The 27363-nt window shown below is 35.8% G+C and overlaps 1 protein-coding gene across 4 annotated transcripts; it reads left to right on the top strand.

Annotated features, from left to right (window-relative positions):
* Positions 1-12414: 12414 nt before the first annotated feature.
* LOC113523227 (sodium channel protein Nach) lies at positions 12415-22104 on the top strand. Of its 4 annotated transcripts, none has more exons than XM_052899553.1 (10): positions 12415-12922; positions 13435-13632; positions 14323-14589; positions 15632-15719; positions 16824-16948; positions 18270-18421; positions 18925-18978; positions 19833-19927; positions 21182-21287; positions 21769-22104. In XM_052899553.1, exons 1-10 carry the CDS (start codon positions 12717-12719, stop codon positions 21885-21887), a joined length of 1410 nt encoding a protein of 469 aa, XP_052755513.1. In that variant the 5' UTR covers positions 12415-12716; the 3' UTR covers positions 21888-22104. The 4 variants fall into 4 exon arrangements, with proteins under 4 accessions (XP_052755513.1, XP_052755512.1, XP_052755511.1 ...); XM_052899552.1 differs by having other exon boundaries at positions 15611-15719; XM_052899551.1 differs by having other exon boundaries at positions 15605-15719.
* The last annotated feature ends 5259 nt before the right edge of the window (positions 22105-27363 follow it).

The following is a 27363-nucleotide window of genomic DNA, read 5'->3' as shown; positions in this document are numbered from 1 at the left end:
ACTAGTTAGTTTTTAAATTAAAATAGTGTTGCCTGATTAAAGTCGGTTATTTTTGTGAAACATTACTTGTTCAAAAACTTTTGAAAATTGTATTGTTATTTATAAATATATATTTTTTTTGATACAACTTATAAATGGCAAACAAGCTGACGGCTCACCTGATGAAGAGTGGTAACCGTCGCCTATAGACATGAGCAGTACCATCTACATAACAGAGTATACTCTTTCGCCCATGATACCCCTCATGCGTTGCCATTCCTGAAGACTCAGGTATTATTCCTTTGTACCCTGTAAATTCACGCCATATCCTCGGTGACCTCGCTGTGTGGTCCCGGCATAGAATGCTATGCCGGCATCACATGGCGAAGTATATATATTTTTTTGTCGTATATTCTTTCACTGATGCTCTGTACAGTAGTAATATAGGTGGGTATACTATTAAATTAGCATCCATTAAAATATCGTAAAGTTGGCACTTTAAGAAAACAATAAACAGGACATCCCGCGTGTATCAAGATAAGCGAGCGACACTAATCGGACGCACACATGTGCAAATTGTTTGTTACAAATTGCACACACTTGCAGCCATGCAAATCGAAGATAGAACACGGAATCCAACGTGTATTCTGTTTACTGTTGCTTTTGTATTTGGCACGACACATTTTGATCCGTGTTATTGTTACATTCTCATTTCTCATCGACGGCTATTACTTTACATAGTAATTGTTAAAATTATATACATCTATACTTATAATAAATCTGTAGAGAGGTCAATTCTTACATGAAATATATTTCCAAAATAACTATCAGTGGGTGATTAGTGATCGATACTGATGCCAAAAATGCAATCAGTAAAATTTTTGTCTGTCTGTCTGTATGTTCGTTATAGAAACAAAAACTACTCGACGGATTTTAACAAAACTCGGTACAATTATTCTTCATACTCCTGGGCAGGTTATAGTATACTTTTCCTCACGCTACGATCAATAGGAGCAGAGCAGTGAAGGGAAATGTTAAAAATGTCCACCAGTGCGACGCCGGGACGGGCCGCTAGTGTTAAATAAAATATTTGTATATAATATATATAAAAAAATATATACTACTAGTAAATATTTTTTATAATAATGTCGGCAAGGCACGCGTGACATTCCTTGTGTTACAGGCGTCCATAGGCTACGGTAACTCCGTTTACCATCAGGCGGGCCTTGTTTGTTTGCCACCATAGTAGTACAATTATGTATTTATTTGAGGAGTTATTCAGTATGCAGAGTTTATCATATGCTTTTTTGTTATGTATCTATCATATTATGTATAAAAAACACTCATACTAATATAAACAGATATATCTATGAACACAAATGTTTTTATTGTACAAAGATTGAAACGCTGCCCTTCAGAATACTTTTACTACTACTTCAAGAATTGTACCTAGTAATTAATTCTTAGTAATATTATAAATATGAAAGTAAAATTGTTTTTGTCTGTTACCTCTTAATGCCTCAATGGCTCAACCAATTGTCATGAAATTTTGTATATCTACAGTATTTGAGATGGAGAAGGAGTTCGCGGTCCCAATCCTGTAGACGAAGACGCCCGTTAAAGCTAGCTTTATGTAAAAATAATAGCTAAAATTTACTTAAATCGTTGTGAATTAGTACCACCTATGAAGTACTTATCAGTCAATAGATATCAGTCAATAGATAGGTACGATAAACATGTTTTATGAACACTCATAGATCACGTTTGAAAATAGAAACATTATCAGGAATTAGGCAATCGTCTCGTTTGGTAAAAATATTCATTGGTAGCAACTAGATTACTATCTGGATGATGAGTAATCCTGTTGACAAATATGTTTGTTGTTTGTTGTGAAATGGTAGGTAGATTGTAGTGTTAACTCACTTAAGGAAAATTTGTTCTTAGATAAAATCTAATATTAGGATTTTTTTATTCATAATCCACTTGAGGTTCGAGAGTTGTTTATCAAATATTTTGATGGCTTTGTTGAAAATGTTTAAGCATTATCCGAGGATTCCAGAATCAAATTTCAGCCAAGTATTTGTTGAAGTTATGGCAGTACTATAAAATACTACTCCAACGAGGACTTTGTCTATTATTAATCTGTACCGTGAAGCAGTTGTGTTTGCATGACTGTGTTTCGGTTTCAAAGGTAGGACAGTTCAATGAAGGGCAGTGAATTTACAGAGTACAGAGGAATAACACCTGAAATTTTTTTTTCTAGTATTGTTATAATAATTAGTTGTTTTCTATCTGGTATTTGGTATCTGGTATTACCAGAGGGAGACTTTGTGCAAAAGTCGTTTGCTTGAACACCTCTGTCCGGTTTGGAAGGTGGGATATGGCAGTGAATTTATAGGGTGCAGAGGAATAATACCTGAGTCCACAGGAATGGCAACGCATGGAGTGTATCATGGGTGAAACAGTATACACTGTTATATCCATGGTACTGTTTATATTTATAGGGGACGATTACTACTATACATCAGGTATAAAAATATAGACAATACCCTTTATTAAACAATCTGTCCGGCGTAGGGGAAGGGGGAGGAGAGGAGGGATTGTTAGTAATGGGGAGTAGTTATTTCATTGCTAGCGATATATCAAATGATAGGTCAAATCTTCTTTCATCTTTCATCTTCACCTATCATCCCTCACTGACGTTTCACCAAACCAATAGCAATGGTGAGGTTGCCATTCTGTTATCATCCATTAAAAATCCTGGTCAGTGTGATAATTGCTAATATTTTTATGATATACCTATTCCGCGACAGTGGAAACCTTAATAGTTTATCGCTTGATCCTACATTCATACGCTTGACTGTTTAAAATAAACAAGTATCAAAACATTGCATCCTACTACAAACCGACTAGATCCCAGAATTGTCCCTTTAACACGAGGCGGAGGCAAATAACAAAATAAAATACAATACAAAAAGCGTAAAAGAGAACGTATTGATTTGGAGGAATTTTTATTAGGAGGTGTTACCTCGCAGGAGGCGATTTGCCTGAGTTTTATTGTTTCCTTCTTGGCTGTTTAGCTCGTGCGATACTGCGTTAGTAGGTAGGGATTATTTCTATACTAGCTTTCACCCGCGACTTGGTCCACGTGACCGGGATATGTTTACTGACCAAGATAAATGCGTTCGTGATGAAGTAACTTTTTTAAAAGAACAATAAGCCTGTATCTTAGATTATATAGATAGAGTCTCGAGCCTCAAAAAACGGGTCAAATTTTTGTCAGCTCTTGTCTTGAATCTTTTTTTTTTTTTATATTTATATATATTTACTCCTAAAATGTATTTTGACGTATTATTTAGGAAATAAAAACGTGTTTACACAATAAAAAATTTTTTTGATATTTATAAAACAAAATAAATATAAAAAAAAAATTAATTTATTTTGTTTAAAAAAAAACCCCTTTAAAAAGAACTTTCATATATATAGTACTTAGATTATATAGATAGAGAAATATTTCGAGAAAAATGGGTCAACTTTTTCATACAATTTTGCGTGATAAGTAGTTATGAGCGTTTCCTTTATAACTTCTATATTTATTTTGTTTTATAATTTCTGCATCTTCTTAACGCGTAAAAACATATTTAATTAATTAAATAATTAAATATGTAAATATGTAACACTGTATGCGTAAGTATATGGAACACTCATAAAAAACGATTAAGCTTATTTGATAATTAGCTGACAAAAGCTCAAAAAGTTGACTCGTTTTTCAGGCTCGATGCTTTTTTTTTATACAACTTAGAATGGCAAACAAGCTGACGGCCCACCTGAAGGAAAGTGGTAACCGTCGCCTATAGACATGAGCAGTACCATGGACATAACAGAGTATACTGTTTCACCCATGATACCCCCCCATACTTTGCCTTTCCTAAGGACTTAGATGTTATTCCTCTGTATCCAGTAAATTCACGCCATATCCCACCCTTGAAACCGAAACACAGCCATGCAAACACAACTGTTTCACGGTTGAAACACGAATGGGACAGAGGTACCCAAGCAATCGACGTTTGTACAAAGGCTCCCTCTGGTGTCTATCTATATAATTAAAGATATAATATTAATAAGCATGATTAATCATTCTCAGCTCGCCCTGTATAACTATATTTTTTTTACCTTAGTTATTTTTAGTTCTTAGTTATTCACTTACAAATTTATAATAATAGTAAAAATTTTTAAAACGAAAACAAGCCATATAATACCTGACGGAAAATGCTAATCGTCACCTGTAGACATAAACATCATCGTGGACGTCACAGGATACACTGTGACGTCTGTGGCATATTTTAATAATGAACATTAAAAGTACCACGAACGGATTGCGGATTGGCAACCGCAATTAGGCCTTAGAGATGTTTTAAGAGGGACGCTGCTGCCTATCCCTCGCCCTTTCTTAGTCGCGGAAAGGAATGAGTGGTCCATTCTATTCCGGGACCACGTGGCAAATTATACACACAAAATATAGGCCAATTAAGAATTCTGGTAGAATTATCACAATTTATATTACTCAGTGAATTCGTCTCCGTTTAATTCTAACATTTATTACGAATTCGCAAATAAAATGTTAAATTCGTAGGTACCGGCTCCAGGGGTGTGTTTACACTAAATAAAGCACAAAAGGTACAGATTTGTAAGCATGTAAATCAAGTGGATGTTTTATTAAACTCCGTTTTGCTGATATTCAAATTAAGTGGCGGAGTCGTGCTTTCCCAGTATGGAAGAGGACTATTATGATTTATTTATTTATTTAACACTTTATTGCACCAACATAACATGATTTGTTAAACATATTTTCAATACGTATAGTGCAGTACAAAAGGCGGTCTTATTGCTAAGCAATCTCTTCCAGACAACCTTTGGGTAGAAAGAATTAAAGCATAAATAGCTATATTTACAGATATATTTTATTGTTTTTTTTTAAATGACTTCCAAAAAAGAGTCTATCAATGTATCTGTATTGGGGGAAAGGGACGGTTAGTATTGGAGTCCAATGGTCTCATTGCTAGTTTTGTTTTGGTAGTTGTAAGTCTAGTAAATAGCAGAGCGAACCATACTAGCTACTGGATACAGGCAACATGTCAACTTAATTCCTGAGTGAATTAATCGAATTAATGTATATAGATCACCTTTCATTGTAACCGCCAGCGTATTCTGTTAGCGCAGGTGGGGTTACCATACCATTTTCACCCGTCAAAAAAAAACAATTTTTTCTTTAATTTTGAACATGAAATATATCACCTTGATATAATTCATGTTAAGAAAAAATAAGAAAATCATGTAAAGAAAAACTGATATTCAGGAAGAAACTGAATGAATAACAGATGAACTCTTCAGTAATATGAAACATTGGGTTGAGATGGGCAGGTCATATCGTCTTGATTTATTTTCAAAGATTTAATCATGATGGACTCTCCAAACAACAAAATGGCACCTATCATCATAAAAATGTTGGAAGGCATATAAAGAGACTATATACATAAATAAAACAATAGTAATGTATAACATATATTTGAATTTAATTATAACACAAAAAAATAGCAATTTGGTTTAAAAAATAAATGTGTCAAAATGTGTCAAAATTATATGGGTTAATGTGACGTTTGGCTAACTAAAGTGAAGTGAGTAACAGAAATTAGTTGGAGGGAATCACAGTGAATGAGTACAGGTAATTTAGCCTTTAGGAATCTTTTTATAACACTTTACAAAAAAGTCGTTTGCTTGGGTACCTCTGTCCCATTCGTGTTTCAACCGTAAAGCAATTGTGTTTGCAGTGTTTCAGGGTGGGATATGGCGTGAATTTACTGGGTACGGAGGAATAACACCTGAGTCCTCAGGAATGTTAATACATGGGGGGTATCATGGACGAAACGGTATACTCTGTTATGTCCATAGTACTGCTCATGTGTATAGGCGACGGTTACCACTTTCCATCAGGTGGACCGTCAGTTATTTGCCATTCTAAGTTTTATAAAATATATATAATCCGTTGAAATGTTTATTGTTAAGAGAATTGTAAAAGTGGACTCTATACTGTATTAGCTCGTAAGATTCCCACCTCAGCGCTCGCAATATTTACCCGTTACTTTCTGTAAATATCGTCGAACATCTCGAATATAACTTGTACAAGAAAATTAAGCTTGTTTAATTATGTAACTCGTGTGTACCCGCCCCCGGCGACTGCGTGCTCTGAATTACCATCGTTTAATTGCCCCACTGCTAATTTAAATTGTAGGTGAGTTTGGAAATTAAATAGGATTTCTTCAATTATTTTAATGCCATTAAATATTTTAATTTAATGTAAATATTACCGTGTAGGTCCCAGCATAGGATAAGCCACCTTCCTATGCCGTGGGGTCGTAATAGGCGACTAAGAGATTTTCTTTTATGGGTGAAAATGGTATGGTAACCCCGCCTGCGCTAACGTGATACGCTGGCGGAGCACCAGTGAATGGTGATAGATGAGAATGAAAACAGGCCAGTAAGCCCATCATGATGAATTCATCAGGAATTAACCATGATAGTTTCCAGGGGGAACCGCGAGGAGGGCGACCTGGTTGGGTATATTGCTGGCAATGGGATTCTCAGTCTCCATTATTAACAATCCCTTTCCCCCCAGGCGACTAAGGAGGGCGAGGGATGGGCAGCAGAGTCCTTCTTTCTTCTTTAAAACGTCTTTAAAGTCTAACTGCGGGGGGAAAGGGATTATTAGTAATGGAGTCTAACTGACCCATTGCCAGCAATACACCCTATCAGGTCGACCTCCACGCGGTTCCCCTTGAAAACTATCGTGATTAATTCTAGTGCAATTCGTCACGATGGGCTAACTGACCTGCTTTCATTCTCACTGGTGTCCCGTCAGCGTATACCGATAGCGCAGGCAAAGTTACTATTCCATTACCATCCATTAAAAAAGCCTAACTGCGCTTGCCAGTCTGCCTGTTAAACTTGGCAACTACTGGCAAAACCCCCAAAGGAGGTTTATGTTCGACAGTGGACAGTTGAAAGCTGGTATGATGATGATCAATGTAAATATAACTTACGAGTTATCTCACTTTCCTTGCTGCGTTTGATCACCGCTTAAGTATTTCTGTTTGTATTGCTCTGGGTATCTTCTAAATGTAAGTTCTACTTAGTTTGTGATGCACTAATAAATAGCGTTTATGGTGATTTATATTTTAAATTAAATTTTTATTTTGTAGTATTATTATAATAATTATTTGCCTTCTATCTGGTATTATCTGGTATTATCAGTGGGAGACTTTGTACAAAAGTCGTTTGCTTGAACACCTCTGGTTTATTCGTGTTTCTACCGTGAAGCAGTTGTGTTTGCATGGCTATGTTTCGGTTTCAAGGGTGGGATGTGGCAGTGAATTTACAGGGTACAGAGGAATAACACCTGAGTCCTAAGGAATGGCAACGCATGGGGCGCTATCATGGGCGAAACAGTATATTCTGTCCATGGCACTGCTCATGTCTATACGCGACGGTTATCACTTTCAATCAGGTGGGCCGTCAGCTTGTTTACCATTCTATGTTGCATAAAAACTATATTTAATTCGAGGCGTAAATTTGATATATTTACTCACACAGTGATCTGAGGATCGCTAAACAAAATTTATGTGAATATTTCATTTATCTTTTTTTTATACCATTGAGGTAGCAAATAAGCATACGGCCCACTTGATGGTAAGCGGTTACCGTAGCTTATGAACGCCTGCAATACCAGGAGCATACAACAATACAACGCGCGCGTTGCCGTCCCTGAAGAGACCTCTTTATCTACCATATATCTATTTTTTTATATTCATAATTTTGTATATTTTATTACATTTGGGTTTTCAGAGATATATTTTAATTAAATATTCACTAAGTTTACCATAGGTAGGTAGGAGAACAGTAAGAAGTTGCTTATGCAGATAAGCAAAATACAGGCGCTTCGCAATTAATTATTCACGGTCATTAATAAGTACCAGGCGAGCAGAACTCGACCGGAGCAAACTTCGTATCTGCTTCCGCTAACTACTAAAAGATGGTAATGAAGCGCACTCACCTTTATATACCTGTCCCTTTTGAACATTAAATCATCGCATCTAGCCGTTTCACTCGCCGCGGCTGTCACAGCCACAACGGCCGATCCAGACGGTGACAAGAAATTAATTAGGGGAAGCTCGGGAAAATAATGGTGTGCCGTGATTTTTAAATGAAATTTATTTTCTCCACTTCATTTATTTCTCGGCGACATGACACTTCGGAAATTATTAGACTTTAGGAGGGCCTCCGTTTCCGTAGGTAAGGTTTCAACTTGTTTACCTTTGACAAGATGTAATTTATTTTTCTTTTTTTATACTTTTATTTTTCTTTAGCACTTTATTTACTTTAATGTTTAATGTTGTCACGTTATGAAATGCTACGTTTCCAATTATATTTTAAATTGAATTTGTATTAAATTTTCGCCACCTTATTTGTAGGCCTGTATTTTTTTAATTTACGAATTCTTCTAGGCTAAACATTATATTAATTAATTAATTATATAATAAATAGATTTTATTTTAAATTAAATTCAAATTAACGTGATCGCGCTATCTAGTTATTTTCTGTTCCCTTGAGAATATCAGTGGGAAATGTAACCTATATTAGATATTCAAAGCTAATGTAGTTTTATATTTTGTGAAAAATTTTCGAGAATAATTTTATTAGGTAATTATGGAGCTATGTACCATATAATAATTATAATAAAAAGAGTGTATCATTTTATTATATTTATTTTAAGATTTTAAATCGACTTGTGCAATATTTTAATGGTAGCTATAACCGTTTTCTGTACCATGATGTATCTAATTATTTATAATATTCTAAATCTATATAAATAAAAATCAATTGCAAAATGTATATATGCGCATTACGTAAAAATTGCTGCACCTTTTTGCTTAATATTTTTTGTTGTATTTTTAAAAATTTGGTTTCATTTTCTTAGTATGCGAAACGGGGGCGGACAGTTAGTAATAAATAAATAAATAATAAAAAAAAATTCTACAATTTGAATGTAGTATAATTAAATATCCGATCCAAAATATTCATGTTTTCAATTGTAAAATGGTATATTTGATTTTAAAGTTCGTTTAAATTTAAAATTATATCAAATGGCAACAATGAATACAATAACTAAATCCTTTCTCTTATGCCATCTCTTTACTTATGATATTTCAAACAAATTTTCAATCCAAATTTCATGTATTTAAATGTACGTATCTTTAGAAAAAGAAGGTGTGAAGATGAAATGAATGAAAAATAACGCCTACCTGTTTATATGAAGTGGTTCTTAAAGCGTTATTTTTCTATATCTGAAAATAGTATGTTTTAAAGATCTAAAGACGCGTCAAAGCGGAGTGTGTGAGTGAAATCATTAATCTTCAAGTAGCGGTAAGCTCGCTACACGTGTTTGAACTATGAATTGCCCAAAAAATTTTGTTGGTGAACCGTCAAAGTGATGACAAGAGTCGATATTTCTAACATCATTCATGAATTCTCGTTATTGAAAAAATGAACTCAATTTATAGGCGTATAAGACTCATAACGCTTTATAACACAACTTTATTTCAACTTCTTACATTCTTAAATAATATTTTGATGTGATGAAAGTGAAAGAGTTTGATGGCTACTGTCAAAAATGCTATTAATATTAGTTCATTTTGTTTACAAACCGTTTCAAATTTATATTTTGACACTATATATAAATGTGACCTGTTTTACCTACGCTCACTCAAAATTTTTAAATAAAGAATTGCCACTAAAACTTATAACTGGGAATATTTGTTAAGATATTTGGACGTTTGTTGCACAACGTCCCCAGGAAACAGTAACGCATGAGTTGTACTATGGGCGCCACAGTGTATTTTGTAATGTCCGTGTTTCTGTTCCTGTTTATACGTGACGGTTAACGTATCTATTATCTTGTTTGTCAATCCAAGTTCCATTAAGATAACGTCTGGACACTTATGAATGAAATTGTTTACAAAGACAGATCTCTTTGATTAACATTTTTTATTGTGCGTACACTACCTCCTGATAACCAATGCTCGTTTCTATTCAGGGTTTGCTGGACGAGAACTTTTACAGAATTAAGCTCGTCGGTTGTACATTTTTGATTAAAAAAATTTTTTAATGGGTGATAATGGAATGATAACCCCGGCTGCGCTATCAGTGTACACTGACGGGGCACCAGTGAGTGATGACAGATGAGGATGAAGCAGATCAGTCAGCCCATCATGACGAATTCAATAAGAATTTGCCACGATGATTTCCAGGGGGAACCACGTGGAGGTCGACCTAATAGGGTATATTGTTAGCAATGGGCCAGTTAGACCCCATTACTAACAATCCCTTTCCCCTAAAATTAAACTAATTGTATATGCCCATTATCAATCACTATTTAATATTTTAAACCAAATTAATAAATGAAAAATATCATTAGAAATGACTACCCTAGTCAGAGGTAGTCGATCACATTCAAGTATTTAAGTGACAAATATTTGCGCTACTTACCTATTTTTTTTTTTGATGAGTGAAAATGCTATTGTAGCCCCGCCTGCGCTAACGGGATACGCTGGCGGAGCACCAGTGAAGGGTGATAGATGAGAATGAAAACAGGCCAGTTAGCCCATCATGATGAATTCATCAAAAAAAATTAACCATGATAGTTTCCAGAGAACCGCGAGGACTACGACCTGGTTGGGTATATTGCTAGCAATGGGATTCTAAGTGATAAATATTTGCCCCCCGCTACTTACCTATTAGGTATGCCAATTTTTTGTTTACTAAATAAAACATTTTTAAGTTTTCTTTTAAATATATATTTAATATTAGATAACTTATAATGGTATGGTGTGATAATATCATTTCTATGATCCCTCAATTTTTTTATAGTCATTCAATGAAATCACAATTTTTATACATTTCACATTAATTATGCATTGCCACGTGACAGATTCTGTGTGTGAACACATGAAATCCATTGTTTTTATAGTGATATAAAAACAATGGATTTCGAAGCGCAGTGCCGATGAAAGTAATTTATTTTATCAAATAAACTTCAACTATTAACGACACGAACGTAATTATATAATTATAACGAATTGGATAATATCGTAACAAAAGGATAATGAGATTGTATCACGAAATGATATGTTAAGCTGCGACCAAACATATGTATTTTGTAGTGTAATGTAATGTAACGTAGCAGAGAGAGACGTTGTACGAAGTAACATTTATACATTACATATTTATGCTACTAAACCATTTGTTTGCACGTTTAATTCTGCTTTGAAGGGTAGAATGTTTTTGTAGATGATATGCTAATGAAAATATTAAATATTATGCCGGAATGATGGCAACAGAATGTTGTCATCCTACAATAAAGTCGTAAACGTTGACCATGATATCGACATCTTTGGTAATTCTTTAGTGCAGTTTACTAGGCTTATTAATAATATGGATTGGTAATTGGTCTTCTCTAATTGTATAATTGTTAGTTAGTATACATTGACGCTTATCTGTGAGAGCTGCATACACCTTTAATTGATGTATTCATATGGCCTTAAGTTTGGTAGGGAGGAGTGAGATGTTTTTGTTCAAAAAAACTTAGATTTAAGTATTTTTTAATAGTAATTTTTCACTTTTTACTTACTTATAATATTGCACATTGTCTGCTTAATTGTTGTGAGCATATTGTTGGTGTGACTTTTATAAATAAATAAGTAATAAAATTACTGGGTACTGAATACAGGTTATCATATCACAACGATTGTTAATACCAGAAAGATCCCTCTAGTGTTGCTAATATTGGTTGGCTGTGGCCAATGCAATCAAAGAAATCATCATCATCATCTTCCTACCCTTATCCCAATTATTATTAGGGGTTAGCGTAATATGGTTTTATCCATATTACAAAAAGGGATCATTATAATTTATTGTTATTTTGTAAATTCTGTGTATATATGTCTCTAAATTCTATGTATGTAACGTTGCTAGCGTTACATGTTACTTTTGCGTTATTTTATTCTTTTTTACGTAAAAATGTGTGATCACAGGCCATGTTTACGTTATGTATGTCGTATTACACAGACACTACAAGAGCAATGATGTCACAATACAACTAAATAGTTGATATTCAGAATAACAAAACAGATCAGCAATAGAAACATCATCCTTGTCATATCAGCTGTTAACCGTCCACTGCTGAATATAGGCCTGAGCTATGTGTAATATAATGTATACTATAATATTACACTGTAAATTACATTACACATGTCTGGACGCAGCATAACTTTTCCAATTTGTACCGATATCACTGATTCAGATTATTCAGATACAGTTGTTGCACTTCACGGGCGTTTACAATTTTCCAAATAAATCCTAAATTTTTTTTATTAAAATTTTATAATTTATTACTTTCCTTTAACATTTTTTAATTTAGAAATCCTTTTCGAATTGGACTGCTTGATTTCTAAAACACTCTTTATAAAATAATATTTCGCATTAACATAACATTATTTCCCTTTCAACTTTTTAATGCGATTTTGTCTGATTTTTTACTTTTAATTAATATTTTGAGAAATAAAAACAATTTAGTTTTTCAATTAAGTAATTTTGTATGAAAAGGATAGAAAGTTGCTTTTAAGAAAATGTTTTCTGAGCGCACCTTTCAAGCGCAAATCATCCAAAATGAATTTCAACAATCACTCCACGCCAAGGATCTTGAGCCTGGTACAAACACTCGTGGTAACATCATCAAGAGAAAAATGAAAGACTACTTCACGCTATTCCTGGAGACTTCATCGATACATGGGTTGAACCACTTGGTTGCATCCAAAAGGCATCCTTTTGAAGTGTAAGTATTTTTTCAATTTATTTGGGTTGGATGTGTTTTATGTACCTATAATAAGCAGCTAGGTACTTGTTTTTCAAAAAATTGGCTGAGCATCAGTTGTTTAGTACCCGTAGAACAGGTTCTCTTAGTATAGGAATTGACCCGGAAAGTGGTAACCGTCGCCTATAGACATGAGCAGTACTATGGACATAACAGAGTATACTGTTTCGCCCATGATACCCCCCATGCGTTGCCATTCCTGAGGACTCAGGTGTTATTCCTCTGTACCCAGTAAATTCACACCATATCCCACCTTTCAAACCGAAACACAGCCATGCAAACACAATTGCTTCACGGTTGAAAAACGAATGTGACAGAGGTACCAAAGCAATCGACTTTTGTACAAAGTCTCCCTCTGGTGAGTAGGAGGTAAGGCACTATAAGGTAATAAACAAACAAGCAATCATACTTTCAAATTAATAAAATTAATAAGGATGTATTAGTAGAATTACTATGTACTTTATCTTTGACAGTCTTCTCTGGCTCACCATTGTAGCACTCTCAGTATTCGGGGCACTGTACTTGTCCCGGGCTACGTGGACCCGCTACCAGTCCTCGCCCACCGTCTTGTCCATGGACCGAGATATGTTCGCCTGGAATACCACCTTCCCGTGTGTCACCATCTGCCCGAACTCTAAGCTGGATGCGAAGAAACTCCGCGCTTATGTACAGTAAATTTCGAAAACAATTTTGTTTATTTTATTTCTAAAATGTTTAAAATTCGTTCGTATTTTTTTTTTATGTTACGCTTTATCTCTGCCTTAAGCTAATTTTCAGCCGATAAAGATGGAGGTTTCTAAATCGGTTATATTATTTTTTATATTTGTTACCTCATAACTCCGTCAGTTCTATACCGATTTTGAAAATTTGTTTTTTAACTGAAAGGATATAATTATAGATTAGTCATAGGAATTTTATCAAAACCGAAATAGTAGTTTAGTTTTGAGATCAAAATAACCGATTTTGGAGCGGTTTTTGCTTAGTCGCCTCTTAAAACACCCATGCGAAAGGATATGATAGCCTATTGTATGCTACGACTGCGCAGCGAAATTACATCACCATCTTCTTCATTTCAGCCTTTAACTGTCCACTGCTGAACATAAGATTCCCTCTTGGAGGATTTTGCCAGTAGCTGCCACGCTTGGCAAGTGGGTTGGCAACCACAATTAGGATTTAGAGATATTTTAAGAAGGACGCTGCAGCACATCCCTCGCTCTCCTTAGTCCCCTCTTACGACATCCACAAAGGAAGGGGTGGCCCATTTTATGTTGGAATCACACAGCCAAATTTATTGTACATATAATAAGTAAATTTTGCGGAACAGACTAACAATCTTAGAAGAGTTAATTCTATGATTACAGAAGTTCATCAGAGCCGGATAAGGAAACGCTAACAAAATTCATCATCGGCATTTCCAACGCTACGTACGAAACTTTCGACACCATACCCGTATATGATGGGATACCAGCTGACAAATACGTGGAGCTGGTACTCAATTTGTCAGCGAGCTTCAAGCCCACTCTCACTATAGGAGCTACGGGCATAAGTCTCAATATAATACCGACTATAACCGAGATGGGGCTGTGCTACGCTGTGAATTCAAAAGTTGCTATTTACAACTCCCCTGCGTAAGTTATATACCATTTTTTTTTTATACAACTTAGAATGGCAAACAAGCTGGCGGCTCACCTGATGGAAAGTGGTAACCGTCGCCTATAGACATAAGCAGTACCAAGGACATAACAGAGTATACTGTTTCGCCCATGATACCCCCCATGCGTTGCCATTCCTGAGGACTCTGGTGTTATTCCTCTGTACCCTGTAAATTCACGCCATTGTTTATGTAAGGCGGGAATCAAGGATCTATTTAATTTGTTTTCATGTAATAACTACTGGTTTAACTTACGTGTAATTAGATCAAGAAAGCTCGACTAGTTTCGGGATCAATTCGTGATCCGTAATCGTCAGTGACTATGTCGCGAGTAGACGCTTGCGGCATCGTCCCAGATAAGAAAGACGGCGTTCGGAACTCTTCGGGTATGACCGACTGGGCTTCGTAGTGTTCCTCTTCGTCTCGCAAACGTAACGTTTTGTAACATTGCCTGCTCTGTTGGTTTACAATATTGGGGTACCAGTGAGAAAGGATAGATGAGGATGAAAGCAGGTCAGTTGATCCATTGTGAAAAAATTAACAAAATTTAATCATGATGGTTGCCAAGGAGAACCGCTCGGAGGCCGACCTGATAATATATAATGGGACTGTAATACCCTATTACTGAGAATCTCTTTCCCTCCGAATTGTTCTGGTGTGGTGGGTTTTTGAATTAAAAATTATTTAGAGGGAGATTTTGTATAAAAGTCGTTTTCTTGGGTACCTTCGTCCCATTCGTGTTTTTACTATAAAACAGTTGTGTTTGCATGGCTGTGTTTTGATTTGAAGGGTGGGATATGGCAGTGAATTTATAGGGTACAGAGGAAATGCCTTAGTCCTCAGGAATGCCAACGCATGCAAGGTATCGTGGGCGAAATAGTATACTCTGTTATGTCCACGGTGCTGCTTACGGCGACGGTTACCACTTTCCATCAGGTGGGCCGTTAGCTTATTTGCTATTCTAAGTGGCATAAAAAACTCTTTAATATTAGTTACAGGGCAGCCAACAGATGGGACAGAGTGGTTGTACATAACAGCACTTTCTATATCCATCCGCTAGATGGCGAAGTTTTCGCACAAGTTATAAACTTGTCTACCTCTTACGACGTAAGTTTCAAAAACAATTAGTTTCAGGTTCCAACTCACTATCCCTACACTTCAGCACATGCTCCAGATGTCTGTGAATTATTTACATAGTTATTTTTCTGCCACAGCGGCGTCCAATAGACAAATACTCTTCTGAATCAAAACATATGTTGTCATATAAAATTTATAAGATATAATGAATTATAGCAGTGATATAGCAGTGTGGTCCCGGCATAGAATGGGCCACCACTTCCATTGCCGTGTCGTAAGAGGCGACAAGGGAACTTAATAGTAGGGGGATGAGCGAGATGAGAGTCTAACTACGGTTGCCAACCCGGCTGATATGCATATTACCCCCCCCCCCCCTCCCCCCTAGAGGAAACCTGTGTTCAGCAGTGGACAATAAATGAGTGATATGATGATGATGATATTACAGGATATGAAAATGATCGTAGTTCTCAAGAATGGCCATCATGGGCGTTATAGTATATTTTGTGATATCCATGGTACTGCTTGTAGGCAATGGTTACCATTTTCTATCAAGCGAGCTGTCAAAAAAGAAAATAATGGACTAATTGTAGTGATCAGGTAGACTGTGCGCCATTTGAAGGATGTAAGTCTCTGGAACTGGCGTGTACTAGTATGCATGAGCCGATTTATGAAAGCGGTTGAAGTAAGAAAAAGATCTTATACTTACATAGATGTATAAATTCCTTTTCTTATACCATAGAGGTTGCAAACAAGCATATGGTCTACCTGATGGTAAGCGATTACCATAGCTTATAAAAGTCTACAGTACCAGGGGTATTACGCGCGCATTGTCGACCCTGAAGAAACCTCTTTACTTACCTTTAGAAGAACCCCATGCTGTAGTCTCTTGGAAAAACCTCGGCAGGAAGCTCATTCCATAACACGAGTGTTCGTGGAAGGAGACATCTCTGAAACCGCGTTGTACGCAACCATTTAGGCTCTAAGGTATGAGATTTCCTGTCGATGGCGAGCCGTACGATGGTAGAAAGTGGCCCTGGGCATCATATTGAACAATTTCTCTGAGCACCTCTGCTACTGGCTTCCCAATATTCAGTTTTCTCTATAAGATATTAGGCATTTACCTAATCTATGCAGGTGTACCTCCACGGACCTCTGGAAGTGCCAGATATATCGACCAGGCACCAGCACTCTGCTGAAGACTTCTACATGAAGCTCTACGTCACAGCATTGACTGTGTATACGTCTTCAGAGGCTGCTAAGTATTTTGTTCATTACGCATTATATATATTCTCTTTTTATACATATATTTTTTTTAAAACACAAAGGACAAACGATGGTACGGCTTATTTAATGTTAAAAACCTTTCGCCGCTCATAAGCACCCGCTACATTAGAAAATTTTTGCTCCGTAATATGCAATTATTTGCTCTATGAAGATACATAGTAGTTTCAATCGTCACAAAGTTAGAAAAGGACTAATGCTAAAGTTATTATTATTATTAAAATATATCTATATTCTGCAGTGTTTCTCGCGTATATCAGTACATATACTAGAGGGAGACTTTGTACAAAAGTCGATTGCTTGGGTACCTCTGTCACATTCGTGTTTCAACCGTGAAGCAGTTGTGTTTGCATGGCTGTGTTTCGGTTTGAAGGGTGGGATATGGCGTGAATTTACTGGGTACAGAGGAATAACACCTGAGTCCTCAGGAATGGCAACGCATGGGGGTATCATGGGCGAAACAGTATACTCTGTTATGTCCATGGTACTGCTCATGTTTATAGGCGACGGTTACCATTTTCCATCAGGTGGGCCGTCAGCTTGTTTGCCATTCTAAGTTGTATAAAAAAAAATATAAAATATTCTATGTGCTAAACTAGGATATAATCTATCAGTGTATCATCATTCCAATTCATTAAGTAGTTTTTGCATGAAAGAGTAATAAATATCCACCTATACAACCATCTTTACAAACATTTGCATTTATATGATTAAGAGGATTTAGTTTTATATATATATATATATATATATATATATATTTATTTATTTATTCTTTTGGTTTGGTCATTTGGAGAGGATGGATGAAAGAAGAATTACGAAAGAGATTTATCGAGCAAGAATGAATGGAGATGTCGGTAGGGGTCGCCCTAGACGGACGTATGTCGACCAAATAGGCGAAGTGCTGAAGAAGGGACAAATTAAAAGTACCCGTAACCGGCGAGCATGTATGAAAAGATTAAAGAATGTGGAAGAAGCGAAAGAGGTTTGTTTGAATCGAAGCATTTGGCGTTCCATTGTTTCTGCCTACCCTAATGGGAGATAGGCGTGACAGATATGTATGTATGTATTATTCTTTATTACGCTTAAATAATAGATACAGCGATTAGTTTAACAACTTGTTACCAAAGGAGGGTTTATCTCTAAAAGAGATCTTTTCCAGCCAACCCAGTATAGTTAGAGCTAAAATAATTAACTGGCGGGTAATCTAGTGCAGGAAAGGTACAGATAAAAATTTATCATATGTTTATAAATTTTTATTTCAGTTGATATTTTAATTGCTTCCACTTACTTTGAATACAGACTAAGCGTTGCTCAGAGACGCTGCCGCTTTCTCCACGAGAACATCTTGCAGCACAATTCTGTGTACACTTACACCATGTGCCGCATGGAGTGCCGGATACGACTCTGTCTCAAGTATTGCAAATGCATACCGCACTTTTATAGGAGAATTGGTAAGTTCCTTGTCGAAGCGGCCCCAAACGCTCTCGCATGAGATAGCATTTTTTTTTACAACACAGGGTGTGCATAGAATGGGCCAACCGTTACTTTCCCATAAGTGTTATAAGATACGACACGACAACATAACCTTCAAGAAAAGAGTACATTCCTTTTTAAAAGGCCGGCAGCACACCTGCAATGCTGCTGGTGTTGTGGGTGATAATGGGCGGCCGTAGTCACTTACCATCAGGTGAGCCGCATGCTCGTTTGCCCCCCGTGTAGTAAAAAAAAAAGATGCGACTGAGGGAACTTCGATGAAATCGACGGATGTGCAGCAGCGTCCCTATTAAAACATCACCAACGCATAACTGTCCCTCTTATGGGCGAGGCCTACGTCCAGCAGTGGACAGTTAGTCGCTGATATAATGATGATGATGATATAAAATCTGTATTGTTGTTTCGAACCATAATTTTACCTAGTTGCATTGTGGCATCATTGCTCTTGTACTGTTCGCAGGCGACGAGAAAACGTGTGATATCAGAGGTCTACATTGTTTATACCAGTATAAAGGTATGGTACCAAGTTTTAATTATTTTAATCAATTAATTAATTCCGAATCTATTAGAAACAGTTCGACACCAAAAGGCAGTTTACTCTTATACCTTAGAGTCTGGATAGTAGCGTACAATGTGGTTTTAGAGATGTTTCCTCCTGCGAATAAATGAGGTTCCTGTCGAAGTTTTTTAAACAATGTGATTCTTTAAGAAAGAAAGAAAGAGGTTTCTTCAAGGGTGGGCAACGCGTGCGTAATGCCCCTGGTATTGCAGGCGTTCATAGGCTACGGTAACAGCTTACCATCAGGCGGGCCGTATGTCTGTTTGCCGTCTCTGTGGTATAAAAAAATAGACTGACTGAATGCACTTATACTTTTTTTTAGGTTGTCGTTTGTAGTAACCCTTAACCACCTATATTTATTTGACTCCCCAAAATTAAGAGTGGGTAATACAGTAATATCTCTATATATTTTTTATGCAACTTCAAATGGCAAACAAGCTGACGGTTCACTTGATAGAAAATGGTAACCGTCGCCTATAAACATGAACAGTACCATGGACATAACAGAGTATATTGTTTCGCCCATGATACCCCCCATGCGTTGCCATTCTTGAGGACTCAGATGATATTCCTCTGTACCCAGTAAAGTCACGCCATATCCTACCCTTCAAACCGAAATACAGCTATGCAAACACAACTGCTTCACGGTTGAAACACGAATGGGACAGAGGTATCCAAACAATCGCAAGCAAGTGAGGGGTCGGTCTACATCGAGTTTGCTTGTGCAAAGTCGTAAACACAGGGTACTATATACTATATTACTATATAATATTGCTTTATATACAGAATAATATTTTTATATATTTCAGACGAGCTGTATAAACTACAAGATAAATCAGGAAAGAAAATCAACTGCGGCTGCTTTCCAATATGCGACGATGTCAACTATGTTATACAATCCAATGTGAGTTATTAAAATAAAAAAAAATACTAGACAAAAAAGCTACTAACTTCTTATTGGTTACTACGGTGATATCATCATCATCATCATCATCATCATCATCATCATCATCTAATCAGCCATTAATCGTCCACTACTGAATATAGGCATCCCCCTACAGGGGGTGTTTGCCTGTAGTTTCCACGCTTGGCTGGCGCATTGGCGTTATTACGCTTAGGTGATGGTATTAGCAAGGATGCTGCTGCCCATCCTTTGACAATTAATGTCTCTCAGTCGCCTCTTACGACATTCACGGGAAAGGAAGGGGTGGTCTATTCTATGCCGGGACCGTATGGCGACTTTGCGTTTAAGAATCATAGTATTCTAATTTAATACATTCGGTACTAATTATGTTTTTACGACAGCCATAGAATAAAGATAGATAGATACTCTTTATTGTTTCCTCCAAAAGATTACAATAGTAAACTTATTATAAATATAAATAATTACAAGAAATAATCACAATGAGAAAACAATGGGCGACCTTATCGCTAAGAGCGATCTCTTCCAGGCAACCTTTGGATGGAGAGGAGTAATTATAAACAATTATAAAGAATATACTCTTTTTTTATACCACTTAGAATGGCAAACAAGTTGATGGTCCACCTGATGGAAGTGGTAACCGTCGCCTGTAGACATAAGCAGTACCATGGACATAACAGAGTATACTGTTTCGCCCATGATACCCCCCATGCGTTGCCATTCCTGAGGATTCAGGTGTTATTCCTCTGTACCCAGTAAATTCACGCCATATCCCACCCTTCGAAGCGAAACACAGCCATGCAAATACAACTGCTTCACGGTTTAAACACGAATGGGACAGAGGTACCCAAGCAATCGACTTTTGTACAAAGTTTCCCTCTCGTAAATAAATAAATAAAAAAAAAATATATAAAAAAAAAATACTTACCTAGTATTTTTTTTTGATGGGTGAAAATGGTGTGATAACCATTTACCCCGCCTGCGCTAACGTGATATGCTGGCGGAGCACCAGTGAAGGGTGATAGATGAGAATGAAAACAGGCCAGTTAGCCCATCATGATGAATTCATCAGGAATTAACCATGATAGTTTCCAAAGGGAACCACAAGGAGGTCGACCTGGTTGAGTATATTGCTAGCAATGGGATTTTTAGTCTCCATTACTAACAATCCCTTTCCCCCAACTTACCTAGTATTAAATAATACTAACCTACCACTCATATTTGTTAATACAATAGGTACTACAAGAATGGTTCCTGGGAACCAATCTGCAGTGGGGTATCGTAACCTATCCGAGGATGAGGTACAGACGCGACATTATCTTCGGCTTCACAGATGTACTGGGTAATATATCTATGCTATTTTTTTATTATTATTTTAACTGTCCACTGCTGGACATAAGCTTTCTCCATAAGGAGAGTTTTGCCAGTAGTTGCCACGCTTGGCAGTCGGGTTGGCAACCGCAGTTAGGTTTATATAGATGTTTTAAGAGTGACACTGCTGTCCATTCTTCGCCCTGTTATTCGCTTTCTCTAAAAATTTGAAAAATAAATATATAAATACTTTCTATTGAGAGGTTTCTCAATTAAAGCCATTATTTTGAAAATTTGAAAATGAATTTCACTTGTAGAAAGGTAACAACGTCAGTAAATAATTACTGTATTTATTTTTTTAAATATTAGTCATTTATATATATGTATGCACTCTTGTAAAACCGGGGAATGCCCGGTTTTACAAGAGTACATACATACACAATCTAGTTGTGCAATAAATAAATTTTTCCCTGTAAGTACACAGTAAAATCCACAATTTTTATACTTTTTAGTGGCCGTCGGCGGCATGGCGGGCTTGTTCCTCGGCTGCAGTGTCCTCAGCTTCATGGAGATTGTTTATTTTCTAACATTACGGCTGATTTGTTACACGCACAGATCTGCATCAAAGTAGTAAATTACTATGTTGTAACCACCTACTATGTTCTAGTCACTTACTATGTTGTAGTCAATCACTGTGTTGCAGCCACTCACTATATTGTAGTCACCCACTGTTGTACTCACTATGTTGTAATTACCTACTATGTTAAAGTCACTCTCTATGTTGTAATCACTGACTATGTTTAATTACAAATATATATTATGTTGGGATATTAAATTATGATCTTTTATATTGTCAATACTTATTTACATGAATCCTTTTTAATATTATAAACTAGTTGTTACTAACGACTTAATCTGAGTGATCGGGATATAATGATTGATTTACATTCACACCCTTACTAAAGTAAAAGTGAGTTTGTTTGTTTGTTACTTCTTGGGGCTTTAACGAATCCACCAATAATTATGAAATTTGATACACAAGTAATATTTGAGATAGAGAAGAATTCAAACTTCTTTATATGGCCGTTAACCAGTATATTTTGGTCATTCGAACGAAATTCTGGTAAATACTAGTGTACCTTCAGTAGAAGAAATTTATTTAAAAATTATTTAATTTTTTAAATTTTGGCGTTAATGACGCATAGTTTACATTTACATACACAATCGGGACTTAACGTCTTGGTTATCCTGTCGTGACCACGACGTGGTCCAATCCACGTCGAAACGTCGCCAATAAAGAAGCAGCCATGTAGGTACTGTTTACCTGCAAAGATTTTTATCGTGTTCAGTCTTGATAGAGTATTTAAAATAAAACATTTTCCATTACTAGTTTTTACTCGCGACTTCGTCCGTAGGACCAGAATATGTTCATTATGTGGGATAAAAAAGTTTTTCCTTTGTCTTTCTCCATTCCATATAGTATCCAAATTTCATAGTGATTGTTTTAAGCTGTTAAGATGCTAAGTGATAAAAAAAAACAAACAAATATATTTTCACATTTACAATATTAGTAAGGATTATCACAAAGTTAAAACGGATTTAACTAGTATGTTAAGTTATCTGACTAAACAAAACAGGGTAAACACCGTTCGCCAGACATTATTTTAATAATGCAGATGTTTGTGAAACTATACCGTCAGTAAATTGATACACATCGGGTCTAAATGACCCTATAGCTTCAGGTAAATTTAATTTAAGGTTAGGATAATTGCCGGCGACGTACGTTGGGTTATATTAACACATCGTAAATTCAACCCTTAAGCACCTTGCTAATAATTAAGGTCGTTGGGACCCTTTTGAAATTGTTCGCCCAATTTAGCGATTCACCTCCAATTGTGGATGGGATATGTTATGTGGGGACATCTTTACAAAGTGGTACCTATTTTGCGGAGTGTCCCAAATATTAGCCAGTGATCGAGGGTTAATAGTGTTGGACAGCAAATGGAATTATTGGTTTGTGAATAAAAGCTAGTGTTATTTATTTTGTTTTATTATTAATGTGTATAACCCTTATTATTAATTGTGGTGGATAAGTGGGATAGTGGGCAAATAGAATAATAATATGAATTTTAGCACATGTTGCATTCTTTCAAAAGTAGATGTATCCTGCGGCTTCACCCAAGTGAATCAGTAAGTATATAAAGTATTCTATCTGCTAAGTTAGGAGACCAAATTTCATTTATCAAATCCATCTAGTAGTAAGTATTTGGGTATTTGGGTGAGAGAGTATCAAAAAAAATTTTATGCAACTTAAAATGGCAAACAAGCTGATGGCATACCTAATATTAAGTAGTAACCGTAGCCTATAGACATGAGTAGCACTATCAATATAACAGAGTATACTCGCTTTCGCCCATGATACCCCCCATGCGTTGCCATTCCTGAGTACTAAGCTGTTACGCCTCTGCGCCCTGAAAATTCATTGCCTTATTACACAGCCAAGCAAATATAACATTTATCCATATCATCTATCTATCGTAGAATCCATCCATCCAAGAGGGAGACTTTGTACAAAAGTAGATTGCTTGGGTACCTCTTTCCCATTCGTGTTTCAACCGTGAAGCAGTTGTGTTTATATGGCTGTTTGGGTTTGAAGGGTGGGATATGGCGTAAATTTACTGGGTACAGAGGAATAACACCTGAGTCCTCAGGAATGGCAACGCATGGGGGGTAGGTATTATGAGCGAAACAGTATACTTTGCTATGTCCATGGTACTGCTCATGTCTATAGGCGACGGTTACCACTTTCCATCAGATGGGCCGTCAGCTTGTTTGCCATTCTAAGTTGCATAAAAAAAATCGTTAGAAACTTCCACAAATATTATATTAATAGGACTGAAATATATAAAATCTAAAAAGTAAATGTATATAAAGAGGTCTGGCGTCAACACATAAGTATATACAATTTAGATAGGTTTCTAAAAAAATTACTAATTTGAAATGTGAAATATTTTAACAAACAATATGTCAGTCTACCTGTTCTTTTTTACTCTAAAATCTTCATACCTAAAAGTTTTTATATCATTCTTATTTTCGGAAATTTCTACGCTGTATCTACCACTTCGTGGAAATATAAACATGACGTTATAATGTATGATATGTGTTAGAATATTACAGTATCTTTACCGTACAAAGGTTTTCGAATTCATCATATAGTGCCGTGCCATAGATAAAACAACTCATTATCGAGTTATCTCCAGTCGGCAAGACGCGGCGACACGTCGACATAAAAGGCTTAGTTCAAGGGATTCGGGGCGGGGGTGAATGTTAAAGATTATTGTTTGGAGTTAGGGATGCTGAGGTAATTTAATTCTAAGACCTCTGTCTTAATGATGTCCAATGAACACGAGTTTATCGATATCGATAAACATAACAAGAGATGGAAGAAGAATTACGAAAGAGATTTATCGAGCAAGAATGAATGGAGATGTCGGTAGGGGCCGCCCTAGACGGACGTATGTCGACCAAATAGGCGATGTGCTGAAGAAGGGCCAAATTAAAAGTACCCGTAACCGGCGAGCGTGTATGAAAAGATTGATAAATGTGGAAGAAGCGAAAGAGGTTCGTTTGAATCGAAGCATTTGGCGTTCCATTGTTCCTGCCTACCCTAATGGGAGACAGGCGTGACAGATATGTATGTAAGTATGTAACAAGAGATTTTATATATTTTTTAAAGGCTTGGTAAATCAAACAAGAAGTATCGAAAGCAGTAATCGTTATCTATCGTTATCGTTATCATGAACAGAACACTGCAGATTCCATTGTCACGCCATTAGTGTTTGATATACAATATGTTACAAATTAATGGGATATCTCATGAGATTCTTGTTAACTATATTATAAAGAATTGAAATTGTTAATTTGCCATTCTTATACATACATATATGATAAAAATTGATAGCTGACATTTGTTATGGTACGCCATCACAATAAATAAATTTATCTAAATATATAATATATAAGAATATATATATATATATATATATATATATATATATATATATATATATATATATATATATATATATATATATATATATATATATATATATATATATATATATATATATAATATAATATAATATAAGAATATATATATATAATCGTAAAATATATATATATATATATATATATATATAGTTAATTTTTGAAGTAATGATGATGAATCTTTTTTTAATTTTTTCATATATTTTCTATAACAATTAATAAAAAAATACATCTATAAACAACAGAGATTTAAGAAACTGTAACTGTAGGTGTTTCTTGTAATTTCTTTTCAACAGATAAAAACTTTCATATACTGCGATAAAATCATAATAAAAAAAAAACTATTTATAAGTTCTTTTATATAATTTCACTTAAATAAAGTTTATTTTGAATTTCAATTTAATTTTATCGATACAATGTGTCACAGCACTATCAAAGGTGGTGTTTATTAATCCTATATGTTAAGATTTTAATTGCGGACATCAAGTGGCTTTTGTGTATGAATAAGTCGCGGCCGCGAGTGCGACTTTGTTTTGTGTACACGCTGCGCCTCATAATGGCGCGAGGTAAGCGCGTAATTTGTTTCGTTAATTTTGCATTCATATTTTGTTTATTCCATTTACAAAGCGGAGATGGAAATAGGTGCGGCAGAAATGTTTCAGCACTGACTGTACTTTTACAATGGAGAACATGACTAAATGTGAGAATAGTGACTTTCTTCACTAACTCACTGTGAGTTAGTGACGTAGTGTAACTAAATATATATTTTTTTTAGTGAACGTGAAATAATGACCTCCTGTGTTATCAGTGTGTGTTATAGGCCACTAGTGAGGGGATAAGTGAGGATGAAGCGGGTCAGTTGACCCATCGTGACGAAATCAATTGTGGACCGATTTGGAAAATTCTTTTTCTATTTGAAATACTATACTTTTGAGGTGTTCCTGTTTTAACGAAGGCAAGATCTGATAATGGAATTCCAGGAAAATTGAGGGCAAATTTTAATCATGTTAAAACGAACCTTCCAATTTTGTAGGTGTTTCATATATTTTTTATTTCGTAATGTGGTAAATAAATATATAAAAGGTAAATCATATACTCGTCATAATTATCCTTTTTTGTCAGTACTTTCTATCGTTTTTCTCCATTTTTAATTTTTTTTTTTATAAAAGTACTATTTGCAGGCGTCTATAGGCTACAGTGATCGTTTACCATCAGATAGACTGTATGCTAGTTTGCCACCTTTGTGGTATAAAAAAAAATTGGCAGTATATTATGTAATAATATGTAAAAGTTGTCAGTTCAACTGTATGTAAACAACAATATTAAAAATATGCTTTTTTCTATAATAAAAATGTTCCATAAAACCATTCTATGACATAAATACTCGGAACTGATCACTTATCACCCCAAGTCGTTTAAAAATATCACGGCATCAGCTATAAAACGCTAACGAAACGTACCTTACCCACCTTGGTGAGATTGCCAGATAAAAAAACACCCTGATTTATGGGAGTATTTTCCGATAAATAGTTGTCTTAGAGGCCACAAGGCCGCAGAGGCTCATTTTTCCAAAGGTGGATATTGCTTTTTTTGCTGATAAAGAGATGACGGATGAAGTAGGCGGAACTTGCTTTATGGGGGCGTGAATGGTAGATTTATGATATTTTAGTTTTTATAGGTACATTTAATTTAGTGATGGCATGTAAGGTTTGACTTTTCGGTTTCGTGACGTTGAATAAGAAATTTAATCATTATATCGGCCTTTAACTGTCCAATGCTGTACAAAATCCCCCATCAAGGGGCTTTTGGCATAGAATAGGCCACCCCTTCCTTACCTGTGAGTGTCGTAAGAGGCGATTAAGGGAGGGCGAGGGATGAGCAGCAGCGCCCCTCTTAAAACATCTCCAAAGCCTAACTGCGGTTGCCAATCCGCCTGCCAAGCGTAGCAACAACTGGCAAAACCCCCCTAAAGAGGAGGCTTATGTTCAGCAGTGGACAGTTAAAGGCTGAGATGAGGTAGATAGATAGATAGATAATTTATTTGCTGTACTTAGGTAGTA

Source organism: Galleria mellonella, unplaced genomic scaffold (assembly GCF_026898425.1).
Source record: "Galleria mellonella isolate WM207_F2 unplaced genomic scaffold, CSIRO_AGI_GalMel_v1 utg574, whole genome shotgun sequence".
Lineage (NCBI taxonomy): Eukaryota > Metazoa > Arthropoda > Insecta > Lepidoptera > Pyralidae > Galleria > Galleria mellonella.
The sequence above is the reverse complement of the archived record's forward strand: the minus strand, read 5'-3'. Positions and strand labels throughout refer to the sequence as shown.